We start from the raw sequence: 22,153 nt of genomic DNA on the forward strand, positions 1-22,153 counted from the left end.
CTCTCTCTCTCTCTCTCTCTCTTAGCTTTATGGAGATTATTAGAACGCCTCAATCGGATTTCTGGAACTTCAGTTATGATCATTTCTGTGAAAGCTGCTAAAGTTGAAAATTAAGTACGAAAATCGATTAAAGGCAAAAATAAAGTAAAATATTAAAACATAAGAATAACCGAAAGTAAAGTAATGCCTAAGTAAAAATATAATAGAATGTGCATTAAGATGCAGGGGCGGATGTAGAGGGGTACATGGTATTCCCTGGAATACCCTTCATTTTTTAATTCTTTTACCAATTTACCCTCCCGTTCAACCCTTTTTGTTACATTAGGATTAGGTTTAATAATAACAACAACAAACTCACTTCCAGCCTGTAGCAGCCTCATCTCTCTCTCACACAGTAAGTTTCTATATTTTTTTTCTTTCAAATTTTCAATTTAGCTTAGGTAAATAACAACTTCCATAGTTCTACTCTTGATTCTTGATTCTCTATTATGTAAATAACAAGCTTTTCAAGTTTCTCTATTATGTTAATAATAACTTCCATTCTTGATTCTTTTTATCTACCATGGGAATTTTATTGAATCCAAAGTTCAAACCTTGTAACTTCTAATTATAGTTGTGATTTGAAATTTTGTATTATAAAATTAATTGGATTTTGGTTGTGATTGTAGAATGTTGCTCAAATTTTTTACACCCGAACTGAGATTTCCATAGCCAAAGAAGCTTGCTCCTTCAAATGGGGATCCCGAAGAACCTTCTTTGGTTCCCTCTTCAAATGACGTACAACCAGAACCTCATTCTTCATATAATGTGTTTAAAAAAGGGGCTTATTTGGAGACGGGTCCTGGAAAAAGAAGTCAAATTCTTGAGTATCATCCAAATGATCAAGATGAGGTAAGAAGAGCTTACCTTGTGAATGGGCCATGTAAAATTAAATTAACTGAATATAAATCCACAAATATTGGGGGAAGGGAACGTTCTTTTCAATATAGTTGGCATGAAGAGTGTGACTGGTTGAAATATAGTGTAGAAAAAGATGTTGTTTTTTGTTTGCCTTGTTATGCGTGTTACAATGGTACTAGTAATTCTGCATTTGCGGTGACTAGTTTTAAAGGTTGAAATCTAAATCATAAGTTGGATAAACATGTTGGTGAAAAAGCAAATAGTCATCATAAAAAGTGTGTGAAAGCATGTGAGGATCTTATGAAGAAAAAGCAGAGTATTGAGTTTTCGTATGGAAAATATAGTTCAAAAGAAGAAGTAGATTATCTTGTTCGTTTAAAAGCATCACTTAAGGCTGCCAAATATCTTGTTAAAGGCGGATTGGCATTTAGGGCACATAATGAGGGTGAAAATTCTATTTATAAGGGTCATTTCCTAGAATTTGTAGAAGCCTTGGGAAGAAATAGTGAGAAAACAGTTGTAGCAATAACAAGTGGTGGGGGAAATTGTAAGATGACTTCTCCTATTATTCAAAAAGTACTTGCAAATGCATGTCCGGTTTAAACTATTAAGAAGATAGTTGGAGAAATTAGAGATAGTTTCTTTTGTGTTCTTGTTGATGAATCAGGTGGTTGCTATGGTAAAGAACAAATGGTTGTTGTAGTGCGGGTTGTTGATGCTAGAGGGTTTGTTGTAGAAAGATTTATCGGCATTGTTCATGTAGAGGATACAAGTGTGATATCGTTTAAAGGGGCTCTTGAATGTTTTTTGTCGGGGTTTGGGTTGTGTATATCTAAAATCTGAGGTCAAGGGTATAATGGAGCAAGTAATATGTGTGGTCAATTTGGATGTTTGAAGACTTTGATTCAAAAGAAAAATCTGCAAGCCTATTATGTCCATTGTTTTGCTCATCAACTTCGATTGGCTCTTGTTTCAATGGCAAGAAAGCATGAAGATGTTGATTGTTTTTTTTGTGAAGTGTTTCGTATTGTCACTATCTTCCGGTCATCTAACAAAAGACAAGCTCTACTTCGGAATAAACAAGTTGCTCATTTTGCAATTCTAAATGAAAAAGAATTGGTGGAAACAGGTACTGGTTTAAATCAAGAGTTGTCCATTGCAAAAGCGGGTGATGCACGTTGGGGATCTCACTTTCGAACTCTTAATAGGTTGGTTTATTTGTTTACTCCTATTATTGAAGTGTTCGAAGATTTGAAAAGTGATAGTCATTCTAAGGGTGAACCAAAAAGTTTGTTACTTGTTATGCAAGCTTTAAGTTTTGTGTTTATGTTGCACTTAATGGTTGAGATTTTATCTTTGAAAAATAATTTTTCACAATCATTGCAAAAGGGGGATCAATATATTTTGCATGCCATGGAACTTGTCCCAATATGCAAGAAAAAGTTGCAAGAATTTAGAGATGATGGATGGGAAACACTTTATGAGCAAGTTGTGGCTTCTTGTGGTAATGTTGAAATTTATGTGCCTGGCATGGAGTCTCGGTATATGAAAGATAAGAAATCCAAACGACTTGCTCCTTTTGTTACAAATTTTCATTATTTCAAGAATGATTGCTTGAATGATCGATTTACACCTGAAAATACTGAGTTAATCAATTGTGTTGCTTTCTTGAGTCTTTGTTATTCGTTTGAATCATTTAACGTTAAATCACTTATGTGATTGGCAAGATTGTACCCAAATGACTTTGAGGATCTTACTGATAAGAAATTGTCTAGTGAATTGGAGACTTATATTGAGAGTGTCAAGATGGACGATCACTTTTCCAATTTGACTGGCATCTCAGAACTTTGTAGGACTCTTGTTCGAACAAAGAAGCATAAGACATTTAGGTTTGTGTACACACTTGTCAAACTAGCTTTGTCCTTACCGGTGGCCACTGCAAGTGTTGAGCGAGTATTCTCGGGGATGAAATATGTTAAGAATGATTTGAGAAGTATAATGGCTAATCCATGGCTAAATGATTGCTTAGTGACATTTGTGGAGAAAGAGCTGTTTAATACAATCGATGATATGGATGTCATCAAACGTTTCCAAGGAATGAACAAGAGAAGAATGCATTTACGATTAGACTAGAATGTTTTCTATTTTTGGGTCATTAATTTTTTTTGTACTTTTTTGTATATTTTATTTTCATTATGGGAATCCCCTGGCTTTTGATCCTGGCTCCTCCCCTGTCAAGATGCACTAATCACTCACCCCTTTATTTGTTTCGTCGTTACCTTTATACTGGTAATGTGCAGGTGATGGAATTGATAAAGATTTAGTCGTTGTGAGTCGATTCGGTTGTCGCTCTGATACGTAGCACTCAGGGGGACAAACAAATGTTTTCCTTAATTATTTAGTTTTTGAATTTTTAGTGACGTTTTGCTTTGGTTTGTAACTTCAAGTTAATTTGTGAAGATGCAATGATGATTAAACTGAATTTTGGTGAAGTTTTGTGAATTCCGCTGCGAGATTTAATATTATTTGATGAAGTGAATTGGAGGATTAAATTAATTATTATAATTGTCTGTTTTTTATTATATGTGCTATGTATCTATGTGAAGGCGTTTATGCCATAAATGATTTAAAAGACGAAATGCAATATCCCAGTTGTATATTTTGGAATTGTTATACTCTGATTTTCGATTAAATGATCGGGTAGAATTGAGGTGTTACATTAGTGGTATCAGAGTAGTTCGATCCGTCCGGCCAAGTTGTCGAGTCAGTCGAGTTGTGCGATAGTTGAATACTGTCAGTGTATTATCCCTTAGTATGTGACATGTGTGTGAAACACGGTTGTTACTTGTTGCTTTGTTTGTAGGAGTTAGTTTGAGCGAAGCGGGAGAGAAGCTTTAATTCTCAGGTGTGTTTCAGTTGTAAGTTGTGAAGAGCATTGTTGTCTTGGTGTTTCGGAAACCGGATTTCAGCGAAAGAATGTGTCTCTCGAGCTATAAGAAGTTTGGAAACGGGGAGATGTGTTAAGGGTTGTTTGGAATATGATGGAGTTGAAGGAAAATGAGTTTTGGAGTGGGATTTCCGTAAGCAAAATGCAGGAAATTGCTGAATTTTTGTGAAACTTTAAAAATTCATAACTGGAGTTCCGGAGTTTTAATTCTAGTCCCGTTTGAAGAGTCAGAAAGCTAACAAGATAAACCTTATTTTAAAAATGTTTGTAGAAGTTATGATAAATTTATTTGTGACAGGATGATGTTGGAAAGAGGTGACGTTTGCGGTTACACTTGTCCTTGAAACAGGACTTGTGCGTTAGTGTCGCGCAGGACGTCAGCGTCAGAGTTGAAATTAGAATGCAGGATAAAACATTATTGACTAAATTAAATCATTGGAGAGAAGAAGCTTTATTAAAAATACAATTGTGGATGAATGAACAACAACAGTAGTAGTAGTGTTAGCAGCAGACTCGTAGCTTTATCAAAAAAATTGTAAAGTAATAGTAATAAATCCTTTACAATAGCAGAGTAAATTTTAAATGTAACAGTGCTTATATATTTGATAATAATAGAGTGAATTGTTAGAAGTAGTAGTACCATCATATTTTTGACAGTAGCCGAGTTACAATTAAATAGTAAACAAGAATAAATGAGTAGTAGCCCGGAACTAATTTAGCGGAGTGGAATAAATTAGGAGTGTCTGAGAGTAATTAGATATCTTTTGTTTTGTGATGTTCGTAATACCGTGACGTAGTGAATTGTTTAAAATATGTGAATTGGCGTTGCATTATTCATGATGATTTGTGATGTTTTTGATGATAGTTGTTGGCTTGTGTGTGTGCATTGCTGTTGTGAGGTGGTGATATTATGTTGTCGCCTTTGGCCAGTGATGATGTGATGCTATTACTTTGTGATTATTACGAAATGAATGATATATTGTGACGACGAGTTACCTCTAATTATTGGTACCATTTTTTATATAGGTGTATGCCTTGCGACTATGTAGTTGTGATTTATTTGTGGTGTTGCATTCATCGAGTCGCATGATTGCATTTTTGTGACGGTTTGGATTGGGAAACAGTGACGAAGGCTTATTCCTCTTTTTATGCCTCTATTTATTGGTAATTGGTGATGGGGGCTGAAGCCCTAGATACCACATGCATGGGCATTTGTTAGAGTCACATTCATTTGCGTGATTATGAGCTTATGTGATTTGATGTGTGAACTTATGTGAATTGTAGTGATCTGAATATGAATTTATGTGAGATATTATGATGCAACTTTGTTTGGAGTCATGTGCCAAGTTCAACCTAAATCCATAATCCACTCCTTACTCGAGTCACTTCTTGAAACCACAAGAACATCAGATGATTCGAAATCATCTTGAACAATGGTTGTGTTTCCATTATCCTTACCTCCATGCTCTTTCAGGCGTCCAGGGCACACCTTTCTTGTGTATCCCTCCTTCTTACAATGATAGAATCGAATACCACATGCTTCGCCACTATAAGACTTTTGCTGACTTTTACCTTTCTTCTTGTTGAAGTTACCATCCTATCGCAAGAATTTTCCCTTAATGGCCAAACCTTCACCAACCGTCGAAGTTTTATGCTCCTTTCATTTGTTCAAGCCCTTATAATATAAGTCTTATAGAACTTCTTTGAAGGTTAGGGACTCCCTTTCATACAAGAGAGTTTCTTTGAAGTGAGCATGTGACCTAGGAAAAGCGCACAACGACAACAACGTTTGATCTTCATCATTGATCTTCACATTAATATTTTCAAGATCAAGTATAATCTTGTTGAATATATCCAACTTCTCAGCCAATACTTTATCTTCAATCATCATGAATGAATATAAAGCTTGCTTCAAGTAGAGTTGATTTACAAGTGGTTTGGTCATGTACAAACATTCAAGTTTCACCCATAACCCTGATGTCGTCGTCTCCTTCGGCACATGTCGAAGAACCTTATCACTAAGGGTTAACAAAATTCTGTTATGGGCTTTCTGTTTCATGGCCATCTTTTATTTTTCCGTTAACGCAACATCCATAGTTGTCGCTCCCTTCAATGCTTCCAAATAACCTTGCGGAACTAGTAGGACTTTCATCTTCAAGTGCCACAGACTGAAATCATTCACTCCAGTGAACTTTTCAATATCATACTTTGTTACATGAATCTTCTCCATGCTCACCATGCCAATTGTTCTGAAAATGATGCCAAGAGTAGAGTATAATAGGGAACACAGTGGGAAGCAAGAGGAACCACAAGAATTGGTTATAATTGATATTCTTTGCTTTCTCTTTGAAACAAGATTACAAGTGTTACAAGAATGAAAAATAACCCTCTCACCTTAAATTAGTATTTGTAGTATGAAATAATGAGAGACTAGTATGATATTTATAGTAAACCTAACATACTAAACTAATGTGCTTTTTCAAAAATACCTATTACGAGCTAACTTAGGGTACAATATAACTTAAATAATTGGACATAACAAACATGCCCAAATTAAAATACTAACAACCCTAACATTTCGCACCCAAATACTAGAACACACTTCGACTACAATATGTAGGTTTTCGACATCAGTATGTCAACATACTTCGATGACATGCGTAAATCCTGTCGAACCAAAAGTTACTCTTCGATCTAATAGAGTTTGATCTAATTCTCACACATTTATTGCATAACTGCATAAATAGTATACATAACTGGTATAAGCATGAAAAGTTGGTATAAACAGACCATTAAAATTTCACTGGTAAAAACTTCTCTCCATTCAACGTTTCATTTAATTGCTACAATGGTAACATTACATTTGCATTCAGCTGGTATTAACTGTTAGAACATAGTTTGCTTCTACATCTTCGAAAGAGTTTTGATGATAAGAAACACATAAATTAGTTAAGAAAAAATATGCACTCTAATCCTATGTTTTACATTGCAGAATTTCTGAAGTAGGTAATAGTGGTTTCTCAGAACTAGAAGGTTGCACTGAGAGAAGCTTATAAGAAGATTGTCTAGACAATGATTTCTCAGAAGCAGAAGGCTGCATTGAGAAAGATTTACAAGAAAAAAAGATCTAAACATTGAGATAAGTTTGTAAGAACAAGAAGTTTCGAAGATTCTGAAGGAAGTTGATAAGAACAAGAAGTTCTGAAGACAAACAAGACAATCCCCAACTTCTGATACAGAAAGCGCTTCAAGTACCAAAGTTGCATTCAATACTCGGATAATCAAAATATTCTCTGTTTGTTACAATCATTAATACATGATAAAAAAGTAATGGTTGGAACATCATTACTACAGACATAATCTCTATGTTTAGAAATAACATTCAATTCTCATTTTATCAACCTTCCGAATCAGGTCGTTGTGTCTCTCAATGACTCTTCATGCTCACTCTATATAAATAAGACAATGATGAAGAATTCGATATAATCACGCATGTAAACACAAATAGAGAGCTCATAAAATATTCATACATTCTTATCTCTTATTATTATTGTGCTATAATTTTGTGTATACATCACGGTTGTGATACTGCTTACTATAAGAATTTTTGTAAACACTAAAGAATTATCTTGTAATTGTTATTCCGTGAGCAAACCAGGTTATAGTTTAATCTCGAGAAGACGTTGAAGGTTGTCTTCGTGTTATTATAATCAAACTTTTGATTTAGTGGCTTAAGACCTCATAAGAGAAAGGCAAAATCACCTTGGCAGGGTGGACTAGAGTAGTATGAGTTCAAACGAACCAGGATAACCAAACGTGTCAAATTTTTTATTTGTTTTAAAAACCCAAATTTTCTTTCACTTTAGTGTTCTTCAAAAACATTTCAAGTTCTGAAAATTCTTGTTTTTATGTCTTAGTTGTGACTTTTTAATTTTCAAGATTATGCACAGATCCTCATTTCCTTTTATTAATGTTGCTACATCGGATTGAAATAATTTTAAAGAAAACATGTAATGCAAGATACCATGATATTATGTTAAGACATCTTGTCTCTATGAGCTCAAAACAAGAGGCAAGATATGGAGTAAGATCTCCCACACATTGTGGAATATCCTACCTCATAAACCAGCCAACTGTCATACCCTAATTTTTGACCCTAAGGTTCCTTAATCATTTGCATTCCAATCATTTATCAAGATCACCGTCTTGAGGTTCTGTTAGACGCTAGGCTTAAGGATCTAGAGGGGGGGTGAATAGATCTCTCAGAGTTTTTCGGAATTATCTCAACTTTAAGAGAAAGCGGTTCTGAATCGACTCGCGTCTATTCCGGACCGCTATTGAAACGATTGTATATGTGATAAAACCACAAAACAGTTTGAGATTAACGATAAAAGGATACCCTATAGAACCAATTCGTTGCTCTAGTGAGAATCGATTAACTTCTTAATTTGATATACGTTGTTTGCAATGCTATGATAATGATTGAAGCAAAAGGACAAACACTTTGTGATAATTTCAATTGATGGTGATTCAATGTGTGATGAATTGTGGTGTTTGAACAAAGTCTTAATGCACAATTTTAACACCTGAATCGTTTATCAAATTGCAATTAAAACCAGGTATGATCAAAACATAAACAGAAATATAAAGGCGATAAGAACACGATATTTGATCAGGCAGTTCATCGATCGTCCTCGCTACGACTACATCTGCCCCCAATTCCAAACGGGAATTGGGAAGTTTTCCATTACTATGAAAACAGTTTATACAAAGAAGATAACAAAGCGATAAACGATAAACCAATTATGTCGATCCTTTAAATCTTCTTTCCCCTTAATCTTGAGCCAGATCAAGGTATTCCAAGAGCTTCACTTTGATCCCTTCTGCAGTGCCTTGAATTGCTTGAACCCTAGTTCTTCAATCTTCACACTTAGCTTGATCCTTGATGAAACCTCTTGATAAAAACCCCCAAAGAATCACCTATCTTGGAGGACAAAACCCGCGGATTTTATTCACCAAAAACCCCACAAATCTTCACCCACTAGGAATCTTCAATTCCGTTCCATGGACGTTATCAAACTTGATCACTAACCCTCGATGAAAGAATGATTGTGTGTAATTGTGTTGGAGATGATAAAGAACGAAGATGAGAAGCCTTTGTGTATCTTTCAGTTGTTGGTGTTGATTATGATAAATGACAAGATGAAATATATAAAGGAGCAGGTTCTGTGAAGGGAAACACACAGAATTTTGCATGTTATGAGCAAATAGGTCGACCTATTTTGTTGGTTGGGTCGACCTAACAGATGCAGTTTTGGCCAAGATGTGTTTGCTTCCAGTTGAGTCGACCTGTTGGTAGCTTGGGTCGACCTAAAATCAGTTAGGTTGCATTCCTGAGACTTTTCTTCAGTTTAGGTCGACCTAGGTTAGGGAATGAGTCGACCTAATAAGGGCATGTTGTTTTTACTCCATTTTGAGTCGACCTGCTGAAGCTCTGGGTCGACCTAGCAGAAGTATGTAGTTTCTGGCTTCAGTTTGGGTCGACCTAGTTGTGGCTTAGGTCGACCTAATTAATGCAGACATGGTCAAAACTTCAATTTCTTTGAGTCATTCACTTGTGCTCTTGTATTGGGTTGCTTGTGATGTTTGCCATGAATCAAAAACTCATTTGTGAGTGTATGCTTGTTCCTACAGGTTCAACTTTAGCTTTGTGCTCATCTCACCTTTGGGGGAATCACCAAGCACCCATGGTTGTTTATGAAGGGTAGAAAAACACTTAGAAAGGAGGGGTTTGAATAAGTGTAACTTTAAAAATTCTTAAGATAAAAACAATTGCACAATGATTTTTATTTTGGTTCGTTGTTAACGAAACTACTCCAGTCCACCCCCTTAAAGTGATTTACCTCAACTGAGGATTTAATCCACTAATCAATCTTGATTACAATGGTTTTCCACTTAGATACCCTCTAAGTCTTCTAGAGTATACTGATCACAACATGATCACTCTAGAAATACACCACTTAGATACCCTCTAAGTCTTCTAGAGTATTCTGATATACCCGATCACCCTAGGAACCTTTTACAATCAAATGTAAAACAAATTCTTACAAGAGTATAGAAATGCTTCTTAAAAAGCTGTAATCACAACTGTGATATTTCTCTTAAGTTCTAAGCTTAACACTCACTAAATATTACAATATATACGTGAGGTTGAAGATTAAGTTCGTAAGACTTTGATTCAGCAGCGTTTAAGTTTGTTTGCTCAGAATTGTTCGCAAGTTCGTAATGTTGCTTCTGATCAGAACTTCACTATATATAGGCGTTTGAGAAGATGACCGTTGGGAGCATTTAATGCGTTGCGTGTGTCGTACAGCTTTGCATTTAATGTATCACTCTTTTGTCAACTTCCTCGAGCCTTGCTTTTCATGCTTTAACTGACTTTGCCTTTAATAGCTTCTAACGTTCCTTTTGTTAGTCCACATAGCCTATCACCTTGTACTTAATTCTGATTCTTATATTTGTAGAATACAACGTTTAAATACCATATTCATTCAGCTTGGTGCAGAGCATCTTCTTGTCTTCTGACCTTGAAGTGCTTCTAGCGTGATACCATAAGAACTTCAGTGCTTCTGCTTCTGAAGTCAAGTTCTTTTAATGCATCATAGACCATGTTCTGATTCTGCTTTGACCATCTTCTGATGTCTAGCGAGACCATGTTCTGATGTTGCAATCTTGAACCTTCTGAGTCAGTGCTTCTTGCGCTGAATTGTGCATACTCTTTATATATTTCCTAAAATGGAAAATGCATAGGATTAGAGTACCACATTGTCTTATACAAAATTCATATATAATGCAATCATCAAAACTAAGAACATTGATCAGAACAAATCTTGTTCTAACAATCTCCCCCTTTTTGATGATGTCAAAAACATATATAATTAATATGAATTTGCAATTAGAATATTTGATGACTAAAGACAATTACACAGATATAGCATAAGCATATAATCAGAGTGTGTGAATATGTCTCCCCCTGAGATTAACAATCTCCCCCTGAAATATATACTAGAAGAGTTTTAAATAAAAGACTTCCCTGAGTATTTTTCCATTTTAGTCGAGACGTTCACATTGCCTAGAACTTCAGAACATTCAGAGCTTCTGTTTCTTGCTTCCATCGGACAACTTCAGAGCTTTGAATTTGTTCTAGATTCATAGCACGCTTGATTGTATCAGAACATTCTTGAATGTATCAGAGCATCATCAGAGCATCTTTTCATCCTGAAATGTTTCAAAGTATACTAGACGAAAATAATCAGATCATGAAAGGATCAGAATATTCTTATAGGAAAGAATATATATCAGAGCATAAAAGGGAATGTATTAGAGCATGCTCATCAACGAGAATATCAGAACATCCATTCTTCTTGCTTCTGATCTTGAAGCTTCATAGCACTAAGCTTGCTTCAAATATTCCAATAACATGCTTCCTTAGAAATTTCATTTCTCATGTATTTGCTTCTCGTTGAGCTTTTTCAGAATATCTTCAATCTTGCAAAAAAATCTCAAAGACATAGAACTTGCAAATAATGTTATAAATGTTGAGACATAATCCCAGTAACTGATATAGTAAACCAAAATCGATTATTATGTTTCTCCCCCTTTTTGTCATAACATAAAAAAGCATTTAAAAAGATTCAGATGATAAAAGACACAAAGTGAAGAAGATAATGATTTCATTCAATCAAGAATTAATCAAAAGATACAAAAGGGATTGAAAGCAGATGCAAGAAACAAGAAAACATCTAAGACCAAGACACAATACGACTAGCCTAGCCTAGAAACTATCTTGGCCAGAAAGTTTTGAATCTCAGAAGTGCTTTCTGTCTGCGTCTTCATGAATGAGCGAAACTCATTGTGAGTATCCTCATGCTTGTCCAACCGAGAATCTAGATCGGCTTGATTCTTTTGAAGATCCTTCATGGTGTTCACTAGAATAGAAGGTTCAGCAGAAGAAGCTTCAAATCTATCTTCCAAAGGAGTAGCATTCTCAACAACAACATCAATCATGAGAATATCATCTTGATTTTCCTGAACATGAAGTTTTTCAGCAGGATGATTCTCAGCATCTTGATTTGCATCTTCAGCTTCAACATAAATTGGAGCGGGAATATCAGAATCTTCATTCTTGAGAGCCAGAAGAATCTCATACAAATTCTTTAGAGGTGTTGGAGCAGAAGGTTCTGAAGGATATTCAACATATGGATATTCCATATTTGGCGCTTTCTCTGAGGGATTCTCCCTTAGCCAGTTTAATAAGAACTTAAAGTCTCCAGTCAGAACATGGAAGTGAGGCTTCCACACAACCATTTCAAGTGAATGCACTTCTTCTGCCACATCTTCAAGCTCATCAAAAAATATATTCTCTTCAAGAGATCTCCAATTTCTGATAGGATGATAGTACTTACCATCATCTACCTCTAGGAAATAACCAGAGGAACCAGATGCATCAGCCACGCATCTCTTCTGGATGTTCAGAGCATCATTCTGAAAATCCTTCTTAAAAATTTTCCACAAATTTTGAATAGCAACATGATCCAACTTGGAGTCATGAGCAACTCTCAGAGTTTCCATTCTTGTTCTGAATTTAAGCTTGAACAATTCAAAACAGATATCAATAGAGGGTTTAGGAGGATTAAAGGTGAAACGATAATCAGGGTAAAGAAGACAGTAGGGTTTGGATTTTCTTGAGAACAAAGCAGGGGTTAAAGAAGATGGAGATTATGTGGAGGAGGTGGATGAAGAAATGTTTTCAGAAGGAGTTTGGGGGATAGCATTTAGTGGTTGAGGGTTCAGAATTTGTGTAGAAAGAGGTGGTTGGTTTTTGTTTGGAATGGAGAAAGAATTTTGAGGTTCAGAAGGAGGAGGCTTTATCTGAGAGGAACGGGCAGAAGAATCTGCACGGAAGGCTTTATGAATAAGCTTCTCAAGCTGTTCATCAGTTCTTTTAACTTTGAGAGAAATTGTGGATTTCTTCTGCTTATTTGCTGGCTTAGCATCAGGTCCATCTTCTGTAACATTTGTTTTCAGTCTCTTTTCTTTCTTCTTCTTATCCTTCTTTCTTAACTCATCCAGAGATGGAAGAGTTCTTCCTTGAATCCAAGCAGGATCAACAGAAGTTTGAGCTCTAACACATCACTTCAAGTAGCGTTTGACAGATTTGTCTAACTCTTCTTTGAACATGTTGTGGTTGTCGTTTTTTTTACCTCCCCGTTTCACTTGGGAGGACGGCACGCTAGACCCTTCACGCGAAATTTGGAAGGAGAATGCGCCCGTGGTGGGATGAATTTTATTTCAATTCTTCCTACGATATCACACGAACTTTCTTATTTGTCCTACGAGTAGGAAAGGGGAAAAAAGATCTCAACTAAACCCTAGGAGTTTGCTAAGTGTGGGGACTACACCTAGACTAGAAATTCTGGAGTCCGGGAGGTCGGTTATACATAGGGAAGTGTTTAAACACCCTACATATCTGTAGTACTCTACAGGAACCTTCTCTGTGTCTAAATGTGTTTGTGCTGCTAATGATTATTGGGAAAGTTTCTCCTTTGTGTTAGGAGAAGGAATTGAATTGAATAAAAGAAAGACAGACAGACTGACTACTATTTTTGGTATTTTATTAGCTCGCTGAGATTCCTTGTGAACCTCATGCCTACATATCCCTAATGGAAGTCAGAGCTTAATGTAGTTCGGGGAACTAATTGATTATTAATTATTTTTGGGTGCCTTGCTTGAAGCTCAAGGTTGAAGCTTTGAATTAAATCTCTGTTTACAGTAAAGAGACATGAAGTCATCTCTATAGAGAGGTATTTCTACTATTCCACCACAAACATTTTAAAAGAGTGACAGAATGGTTGAATTCATTTCATTAAGAGAGTGACCTTACTTGTGTGTTTGCAAGTATGCTAGTATCTCTTAAATGAAAGAAAGATGCTCATCCAAATTAGGGAAAGTTACCACATGTCTGGGTTTTACTGCCAGCTCATGCCTTTCAAAATCCTAAATGGGAGAGTTGATTGAAATTGAAATGAAATGTAATGTTTGTTTGTTTGAATGTGGTGAGATAGAAGAAAGATCTCTCTATAGAGATAAGCTATGTCTATCTACTATATAAAAGATTTGATTTTTAACCGGCTTGTATGAGGCCCAAGCTTGAGGCTTTTTGATTGATTGATTATTATTATGATTCTGGGAGAAAACTCCACTGAGGATTAATTTACAAGGGATTTTTATGTTCTGTACAAAGCCCAGAATTGAGGCTGACTCTACTTAGGGAAAATCTATTTTGATGGGTTTTATTTGGTGTTCTGTACAAAGCCCAGAATTGAGGCTGACTCTAACTAGGGAAAACATTATTTTCTGCCTTGTACAAAGCCCAAGGTTGTGGCTGACTGAGTATGAATGACTCTAATAGGGAAAAGATCCTAGATGTTAGGAATCTTTGACACATGAAATATGGTTTATCTGCCTTGTACAAAGCCCAAGGTTGTGGCTACCTGAATGATGAAAGACTCATTGGGGAGACTCTATTATCTGCCTTGCACAATGCCCAAGGTTGAGGCTGACTATTAACAGGGGAGTTTTATTGTTTTGGTGCCTTGTATGAAGCCCAAGGTTGAGGCTAACTATTTTTTTGTTGGGTTTTGACTCTACTGAAGAATTTATTTATTAAAAGACTGATTTTTTTTGGAAGCTAACCCTTTCCAGGGATTTTGACTCAGCTGGAGAAATTGTCTGTTAAAAGACTGATTTTTGTCATGTTTTTTGGAGGCTGACCCTTTCCAGGGGTTTTGACTCTTTTGGGGAAATTATCTCCTAAGAGAAATGAATCTTTGGTTTTTGAAGAAGTGATTTTGGAGGCTAACCCTTTCCAGGGATTTTGTTAAAATGAAAGAATGAATGGAGGCTAACCCTTTCCAGGGGTTTTTGTTAAAATGAAAGAATGTGTGGAGGCTAACCCTTTCCAGGGGTTTTTGTTAAAATGAAAGGCAGAAAGATTATCTAGTGGAGACTTCTTGTTTAAAGCCCAAGATGAAGGCTGACACATGCTGAGGATGAGCAAACATGGATCCTAGACTCTGCTAAGGAAGATTCATGAAGATAAGGGTGACAGAGACTGTCCATGTCTCTCATTCCAAAAGGTGTACTCAATGTGAAATTGAGACAAACTTAGCTTGTTTAAAGTCTGGTTTAAATTGGAAGAAACTCACCAGGGTATGTTAAAAGGTGACTAAAGACCTGTTCCTATGTTTATAAGAAACCTGATGGGTCCTTGTATACAAGCTCAAGAGGAAGCTGGAAATGCTTTTAAGAAGCCTGTGGGTCCTTGTACAAAGCCCAAGAGGAGGCTAATCGAGGGTCATCGACGGTCCTTGTTATAGCACAAGAGAAAGCTATGTAGTTTTGAACTTATTTTGGCTTTAAGCAAATGGGTAAGAGGTTTCACCGGGAATAATTCCTCTTTGGGTGGATGTGTCCTATTTTTTGGATTCTAAGGTTTTTGCCAAGATGTTTCACCGGGAATAATTCATCTTGGGGGTTTGAACTACAGATCTCTAATTAGGAAAGAGCCTTCACCGGGAAGACATTCTCAATCCTAGGTCATATTCCTATAATATATATATAGTTTAACTGTCCTAGGGTTTATACTCAAACGTAGTTCTAATATAATATATATATGCACAGTTCTATATTTGACAGTAATTTAAATAAAGACTGTAAATTGAAAGCTTGTAAAGCCTAACCTGGATGGAGTGGAGACCTTTGAAGAAGTATGTACAAAGCCTTACCAGCAATTGATGGATAACAGTTGAATATATATATGATAAACAGTTAATGGTTTTTGAAAACAGAAGAAGTGAAGATGGACATAGGTCACATAGGTATCTGAAGAGTTTCACCGGGAATAATGCCCTTCAAATACCAGAAGAATGTTTTGAAAACAGAAAGAAGATTTTGAAAATACAGTTTTGTAAAACAAACTATGAAAAGAAAGAAGGTGTTGGGTCTTACACTCTAATAGAGGCCCAGAGATTATTTACTGTTTGTGAAGCAGTGAAAATGAAGATTGGAATGATGTAAGTTTTTGTTGTTTGAAAACCTTAATCATCTTGTTTAATCGGAGATCGAAAACAATTTTGAAAATTGATAAAAGCCAACTTAATTAAGGTAAAGATAAAGCTCTTTACCTAATTAAGACCTAAACAATTAGGGTTTTATCATAAAATTATCCACAAAATAATTAGGTTAAAACAAAATGAGTATATATATCTAAAGTATTTAAGAAAACACTTAAAAACATACTATTTTAAACCTAATAAAAATACATGAAATAAATAATATTTTTTATGATTTTTTTTTATTATTCACAAAATAGATATATTAAATAATAAGTGTGTGAAAAATGAAGTGAAAATAACTTAATTTGATAGGTGAATTAATTGTGTGAAGTTTGTGAGAAAAATGAAAGAAAATGGGTGTTAAAAAAATAGTTTGGCCCTTGGAGGATTTGAACCCACGCCCTCTAGGTCACACACTCAAAACAAACACCACTGAGCCAACGCGCGTGTGGTGATAGTAAGCTGGTTTCAATGCAATTCATATAGTGTTCAAGTGTATAGAAGCAAAAAACAAAATAAAATCAAAAGGTCTGAGGCGAGGGGGATTCGAACCTCAGACCTTGGGCATGAGGAGACTAAGAGCGCATGTGTGACCACTAGGGCAAGTTATTCATTCGTTTATGAAACACATATCATTAAATATAAAATAAACTCTGTTCAGAGATTTGAAAAATGGCGCCACCCTCCATCTTCGTCTTCAACCTCAAGCTCCAACATTTTTGAAATTCTGATTCTCTCAAATCTCAACCAATGGCCCAGGTGTAAACATGAAACTTGTTCTAAACTCACTCACGATTCTAAATATGTAACTAACACAAATTTGTATTAACTACATCTAACTAATTTACTAAAAAACGTGAATAACCCTAAAATTTGAAAATCAAATTAAATGACTATACTGAAAGATAAATGAATGATGATAGAGGGTTTTCAATCCTCTGATGATGCTGAACAAGATAGAATCGAGCTTTATCACAAAGAGTGCTTAAATTAAAGAGATGGAGTTCAGAAACTTACCTCTGAAAATGGAGGTCGTGAGGATGATAGAGAGCACCTGGGCTTGTATGAATGATCCCAAAAGCTTCCTTGGGACTCAGTGATGCTAACTGGATGCTTGTTGTGTCCTCAAACCTTCTGAATTGCTCTACTCGACTCCTTCGATTTGAGCTTCAAGTGAACATGGAGGATGATGAATCTGGAGTTACAGATGAGCTGCAGCCATCTGAACAGCTTCACTATGATCTGAGGAACGTGCCTGGATGCCTAACCTTGCTTGGAACCTCCTGAATTGTTCTGTGGTCCTCCAACTGCAAGTGCTCCAAATGAGAGGTGAAGATGATGATTCTCCATGCCCAGAAGTGTTCCAGAGGTTTGGATCACCTCTAAATGCCTCCCTCAATGTGTTTGAATACTTATTTTCAAAGAGAGAGCTTTGGTTTGAAGAATCCGAGTCTTCTTGCCAAAGGACCTTTGAAAAAACTAAGTATGAAGAAAGAAAAGAGAAAGCAAGAATTCTGTTGCTTTGGTGTGTTTTTCTACTGAGGTATGCTCTCCTATTTATAGGCAAATGGTTCAGTATAGTTGCAGAGGAGTGAGCTTGCTTAGTGAGGTTGATTTGGTTTTCTTGGCCATGAAGGAAGTTTGCAAATATCCCTTATGCAATGATGAGAATTTTGATTCCATTTGATCAATCCCCTAGCCCTCGATTTTGCTTCATCTTAGGGGACAATTCTGAGACAGAAATGAGCTCTAATTGGTTGGTGAGAAGATTCCTTGGGTGATTCATCAATTTGCCACAAATTCCCAAATGTAATCATTACATAATCACATGTTCTTGTTTTGGGAATCTTCCTCAATTCTTATGCTATGGTGAAAATGAATGCATGGCATGTTTTCAGATGTGGTATGGGTCGTGTAGCATCCATAAATGAGGTCATGTGCACAAAATTTCAAAGTTCAAAAATGAGGCATGACCTACAATTTCACTTCATGAGGCCAACTTTGAACAAGCATAACTCTTAGCTCAAAATGAATTTGGAGAAGGTTGAACACAATTTGGAAAGACCTAAACATCTACTCCAAATCATTAGTTTATGGTTCCTTCAGAATCATTAGGGAAATTTGTGAAAAATGAGCCCAAAGTTGGATGAAAACTAGGTGAAAAACACTTAGAAAAATTTCTAAGTTTTTATAACCTAAAGCTTCAAAATTCCAAAACTCTTAAATGGTTGATCTTTTGAAAAAAGTTCCTATGTAAGATGTTGTTTTATTTTGCAAGATCTACAACTTTCATGTTGGAAGTTTTTTGAGTTGTGTAGGTGAAATTTTGAGTTCCCACAATGCCCTCAAAAACCCTAATTCCCGACTTTTTGCTCCTTGATGATTCTTCTTGAATTTCTTTGGTCAAATGACTTTAATATCCATATATTGATGATTTTGATTTTTGAAAGTCATGGTTTGACCAAAAATCTTAAAAGTCAAAGGTGATCCCATACAGTTGACTTTTTCCAGATGAAGTGAGATTTTGGACTTTTGTGTAGAATCAAGATCTTCTCCTCAAATGAGTGATGTAAATGGGTTATATTGAGGTAGTAGAGGTTCTTGAATCATGTCTTGAGTTTTGGATCCATGCCTCTGATTAAAAGTCAACTATCCTGGTGAATTAGGTCAAAAACCCTAATTGTCGACCATATGAAAATAATGACTGTAGACTTTGAATTGAGGTGTGATGTCCAGTGGATATTGTCATATGAGCTATTTGAAGATGATTGATGTCTTTGAATGATCCCCTGGGGCTTTTTAGGGTTTCCCAAAGGTGATCCCTGATTTTAGTCCTTGATAGGCTCAAAAACCCTAGTCTGGTAACCTGAGTAAACCTGTACTCAGATGACTGGGTGTCTAATCAATCATAGGTGAGAAAATGAAGCTCTTGAGTCCTATGATTATGTTAGAGACTAATCCTTCTACTGATTGATCCTTTGCATGAGTTTTCTTGTCTTTGAACATCCTCGATTAAATGCCAGATGAAGAAGTGACTGCTCTGGGTACTTGCTTTGACCTGATGAAAATCCTGAAGATATTTCATCTCAGGGGGGTCAAAAATTAGGGTATGACACATGTGAGAGAAACTCACAACAGGAGTTCTTCTAGTCCGAATATCTGGAAAAACCTTAGGAGGAGTTGTCACTTCTTTGATCAGCAGCATAATTTTTAGAGAATGAGCATTCATAAAACGTCCTTGAACAACAGTTAAGAACTTGGGTGACCCAACTGCTCTCAGACTAACTATCAAGCCATTTTCAATCAGAATGTCTGAAATCATTCTAGCAAGAGGAATGGTATTCTTCTTGAGATTAGGATTCTTATGACGTTCTTCATATCTTGATTCTTCAATATTAGTCTTTAGATGATGAAAGAGAATGTGAGGAAGATTAACTTTCATGCCTTTTCCAATGCAGAAAAGGATATACTTCTGATCCTGATTGACATAGGTAGCAGAGAGTAAAGTCTTTCTATGATAGAGAGATCCCAAAATGATTTCAACCCATATTCTGTAGGAAGTCTTCAAAGCAGTAGTGTAATGAGAAGCAATCCCAGAAGAATACAACTCAGGATCAACTTTATCCCAATCGATTCTTCTAGGAAGAGCACAAGTGATTCCATCTGTATCACCAAGACCATAAAGCTTTTTGATCAGCTTCTTAGTCACAACAACTTCATGCCCTAGCACGGAGGAGATAATGGCAGTAGGAGTAACCGTAGCATGCGTCCAAAATTCCTTAACCAACAACGGATAAACTGGTCCAACCAGTCTTTCAAAGTAATTTGACCATTCTTGGACCAACATTTCAGATTTGATTTTGAAATCATGTGCCAAAAGATTTTCAAAATCCACCATTGTTTCGCAAAGAACTTCAAGTTCATCATAAGAGATAGAACAAGTCTTCAAAGGATGATATGACGATTTCTTCCGTTGAACTTGTAGAGACGACGAAACATTGCGTTGAATGTTTGAAGACGAAGCCATTGATTCACTCTGAGACTAGGGTTTTAGAACAAGGGTTTATGCAATAACAAGAGAGAGAGGGATATGAACGAAACAATATGATGAATGAAGAGAGAGAATGTAAAAAGATGAAATGTTATGGAAAAGAGTTTATATAAGGAACGGATTTGAAATGAAAGGCAATATGTTTCTGAAGGTACATGATTACAGAATGCAGAAAAGCAAAACGCATTTAATGAAGAATGACGTTAGGTAAGATAATGTGATATTTGAATTGATTTGCATAATTACCTAGGGTGGCGTCTCATCAACTGCACGCACGCTTGTTCCTTTAGAGTGAACACGTGTTCATCTTCTGGAATAGCTGGTGACAGCTGTTTTTCTATGAAAGAGATTCTGAATCAACTTAGATAATGAAACGTTAGTAAAAACAGAATCAGAACATCTAACTGATCAATTATTAGAACTTCTTATAAGAAGATAAAAATAAATTTCAAATCTAATCCATATCTCAAAACTTCTCATCTTCTCATTCTGGGCATAAATCCATACTGATATTCTTCAGTATGAACTTAAACCTATCTTCAGCAAGGGGTTTTGTAAAGATATCAGCCCATTGATGATCTGTATCCACGAAGTTTAAAGATAGAACACCTTCTGAACATAGTCCCTAATAAAATGATGTTTAATCTCAATATGTTTAGCTTTGGAATGTAAGATTGGATTCTTAGATAAACAGATAGTGAAGGATAGAAAAACACTTAGAAAGGGGGGGATTGAATAAGTGTGACTTTAAAACTTGGACGATAAAAATAAATTGCACAATTATTTTTATCCTGGTTCGCTGTTAACGAAGCTACTCCAGTCCACCCCCGCAGAGATGATTTACCTCAACCTGAGGATTTAATCCACTAATCGCACGGATTACAATGGTTTTCCACTTAGTCCGCAACTAAGTCTTCCAGAGTCTTCTGATCACACACTGATCACTCCAGGAACAACTGCTTAGATACCCTCTAAGACTTTTCTAGAGTCTACTGATCAACACGATCACTCTAGGCTTAGTTCACTCCTAAGACTTCCCTAGAGTATTCTGATCAACACGATCACTCTAGTTACAAACTGCTTAGCCAACTGCTAAGACTTCCTAGAGTATACTGATCACACGATCACTCTAGTTCCTTACAACTTAATGTAATCTATTCAAGAGTTTACAAATGCTTCTTAAAAAGCGATAATCACAACTGTGATATTTCTCTTAACGTTTAAGCTTAATCTCACTAAAATATTACAACAGCAATGTAGTGAGCTTTGATGAAGATGAAGATTCTGAGTTTAGATTTGAACAGCGTTTCAGCAAGTTTGATATAAGTTGTTTTGGTGCAGAATCGTTAACCTTGCTTCTCATCAGAACTTCATATTTATAGGCGTTGAGAAGATGACCGTTGAATGCATTTAATGCTTTGCGTGTTCCGTACAGCATTGCACTTAATATTATACGCTTTTGTCAACTACCTCGAGCCTTGTTCACGCTGTGTCTACTGACGTAGCCTTTAGTAGCTTTTAACGTTCCTTTTGTCAGTCAGCGTAGTCTGCCACCTGTACTTCCTTCTGATCTGATGTTTGTGAATACGACGTTTGAATATCATCAGAGTCAAAACAGCTTGGTGCATAGCATCTTCTGATCTTCTGACCTTGAAGTGCTTCTGAGCGTGATACCATCTTCTGATCTTCAGTGCTTCTGATCTCATGTTCTTCTGATGCTTCCATAGACCCATGTTCTGATTCTGCTTCGACCATCTTCTGATGTCTTGCCAGACCATGTTCTGATGTTGCATGCTGAACCATTTGAGATACAACTTCTGAGCGCTGAATTATGCGTACTCTTTTATATATTTCCTGAAAGGGAAATTGCATTGGATTAGAGTACCATATTATCTTAAGCAAAATTCATATTATTGTTATCATCAAAACTAAGATAATTGATAAGAACAAATCTTGTTCTAACAATCTCCCCCTTTTTGATGATGACAAAAACATATATAAATGATATGAATTTGCGATCAGAAAGAGTAGACGGCAAAAGACAAATTACACAGCTATAGCATAAGCATATGAATATGT

The 22,153-nt window shown here is 36.0% G+C and overlaps 1 protein-coding gene across 1 annotated transcript; it reads left to right on the top strand.

The window, feature by feature from the left end:
- Positions 1-1,875: 1,875 nt before the first annotated feature.
- On the top strand, positions 1,876-3,033 carry LOC131658059 (uncharacterized). The gene is made up of 2 exons (XM_058927398.1): positions 1,876-2,546; positions 2,628-3,033. The coding sequence occupies exons 1-2, from the start codon at positions 1,876-1,878 to the stop codon at positions 3,031-3,033; spliced, it is 1,077 nt and encodes a 358-aa protein (XP_058783381.1).
- Positions 3,034-22,153: the final 19,120 nt, after the last annotated feature.

The sequence above is a fragment of the Vicia villosa genome, linkage group LG1 (assembly GCF_029867415.1).
Source record: "Vicia villosa cultivar HV-30 ecotype Madison, WI linkage group LG1, Vvil1.0, whole genome shotgun sequence".
Classification (NCBI taxonomy): domain Eukaryota; kingdom Viridiplantae; phylum Streptophyta; class Magnoliopsida; order Fabales; family Fabaceae; genus Vicia; species Vicia villosa.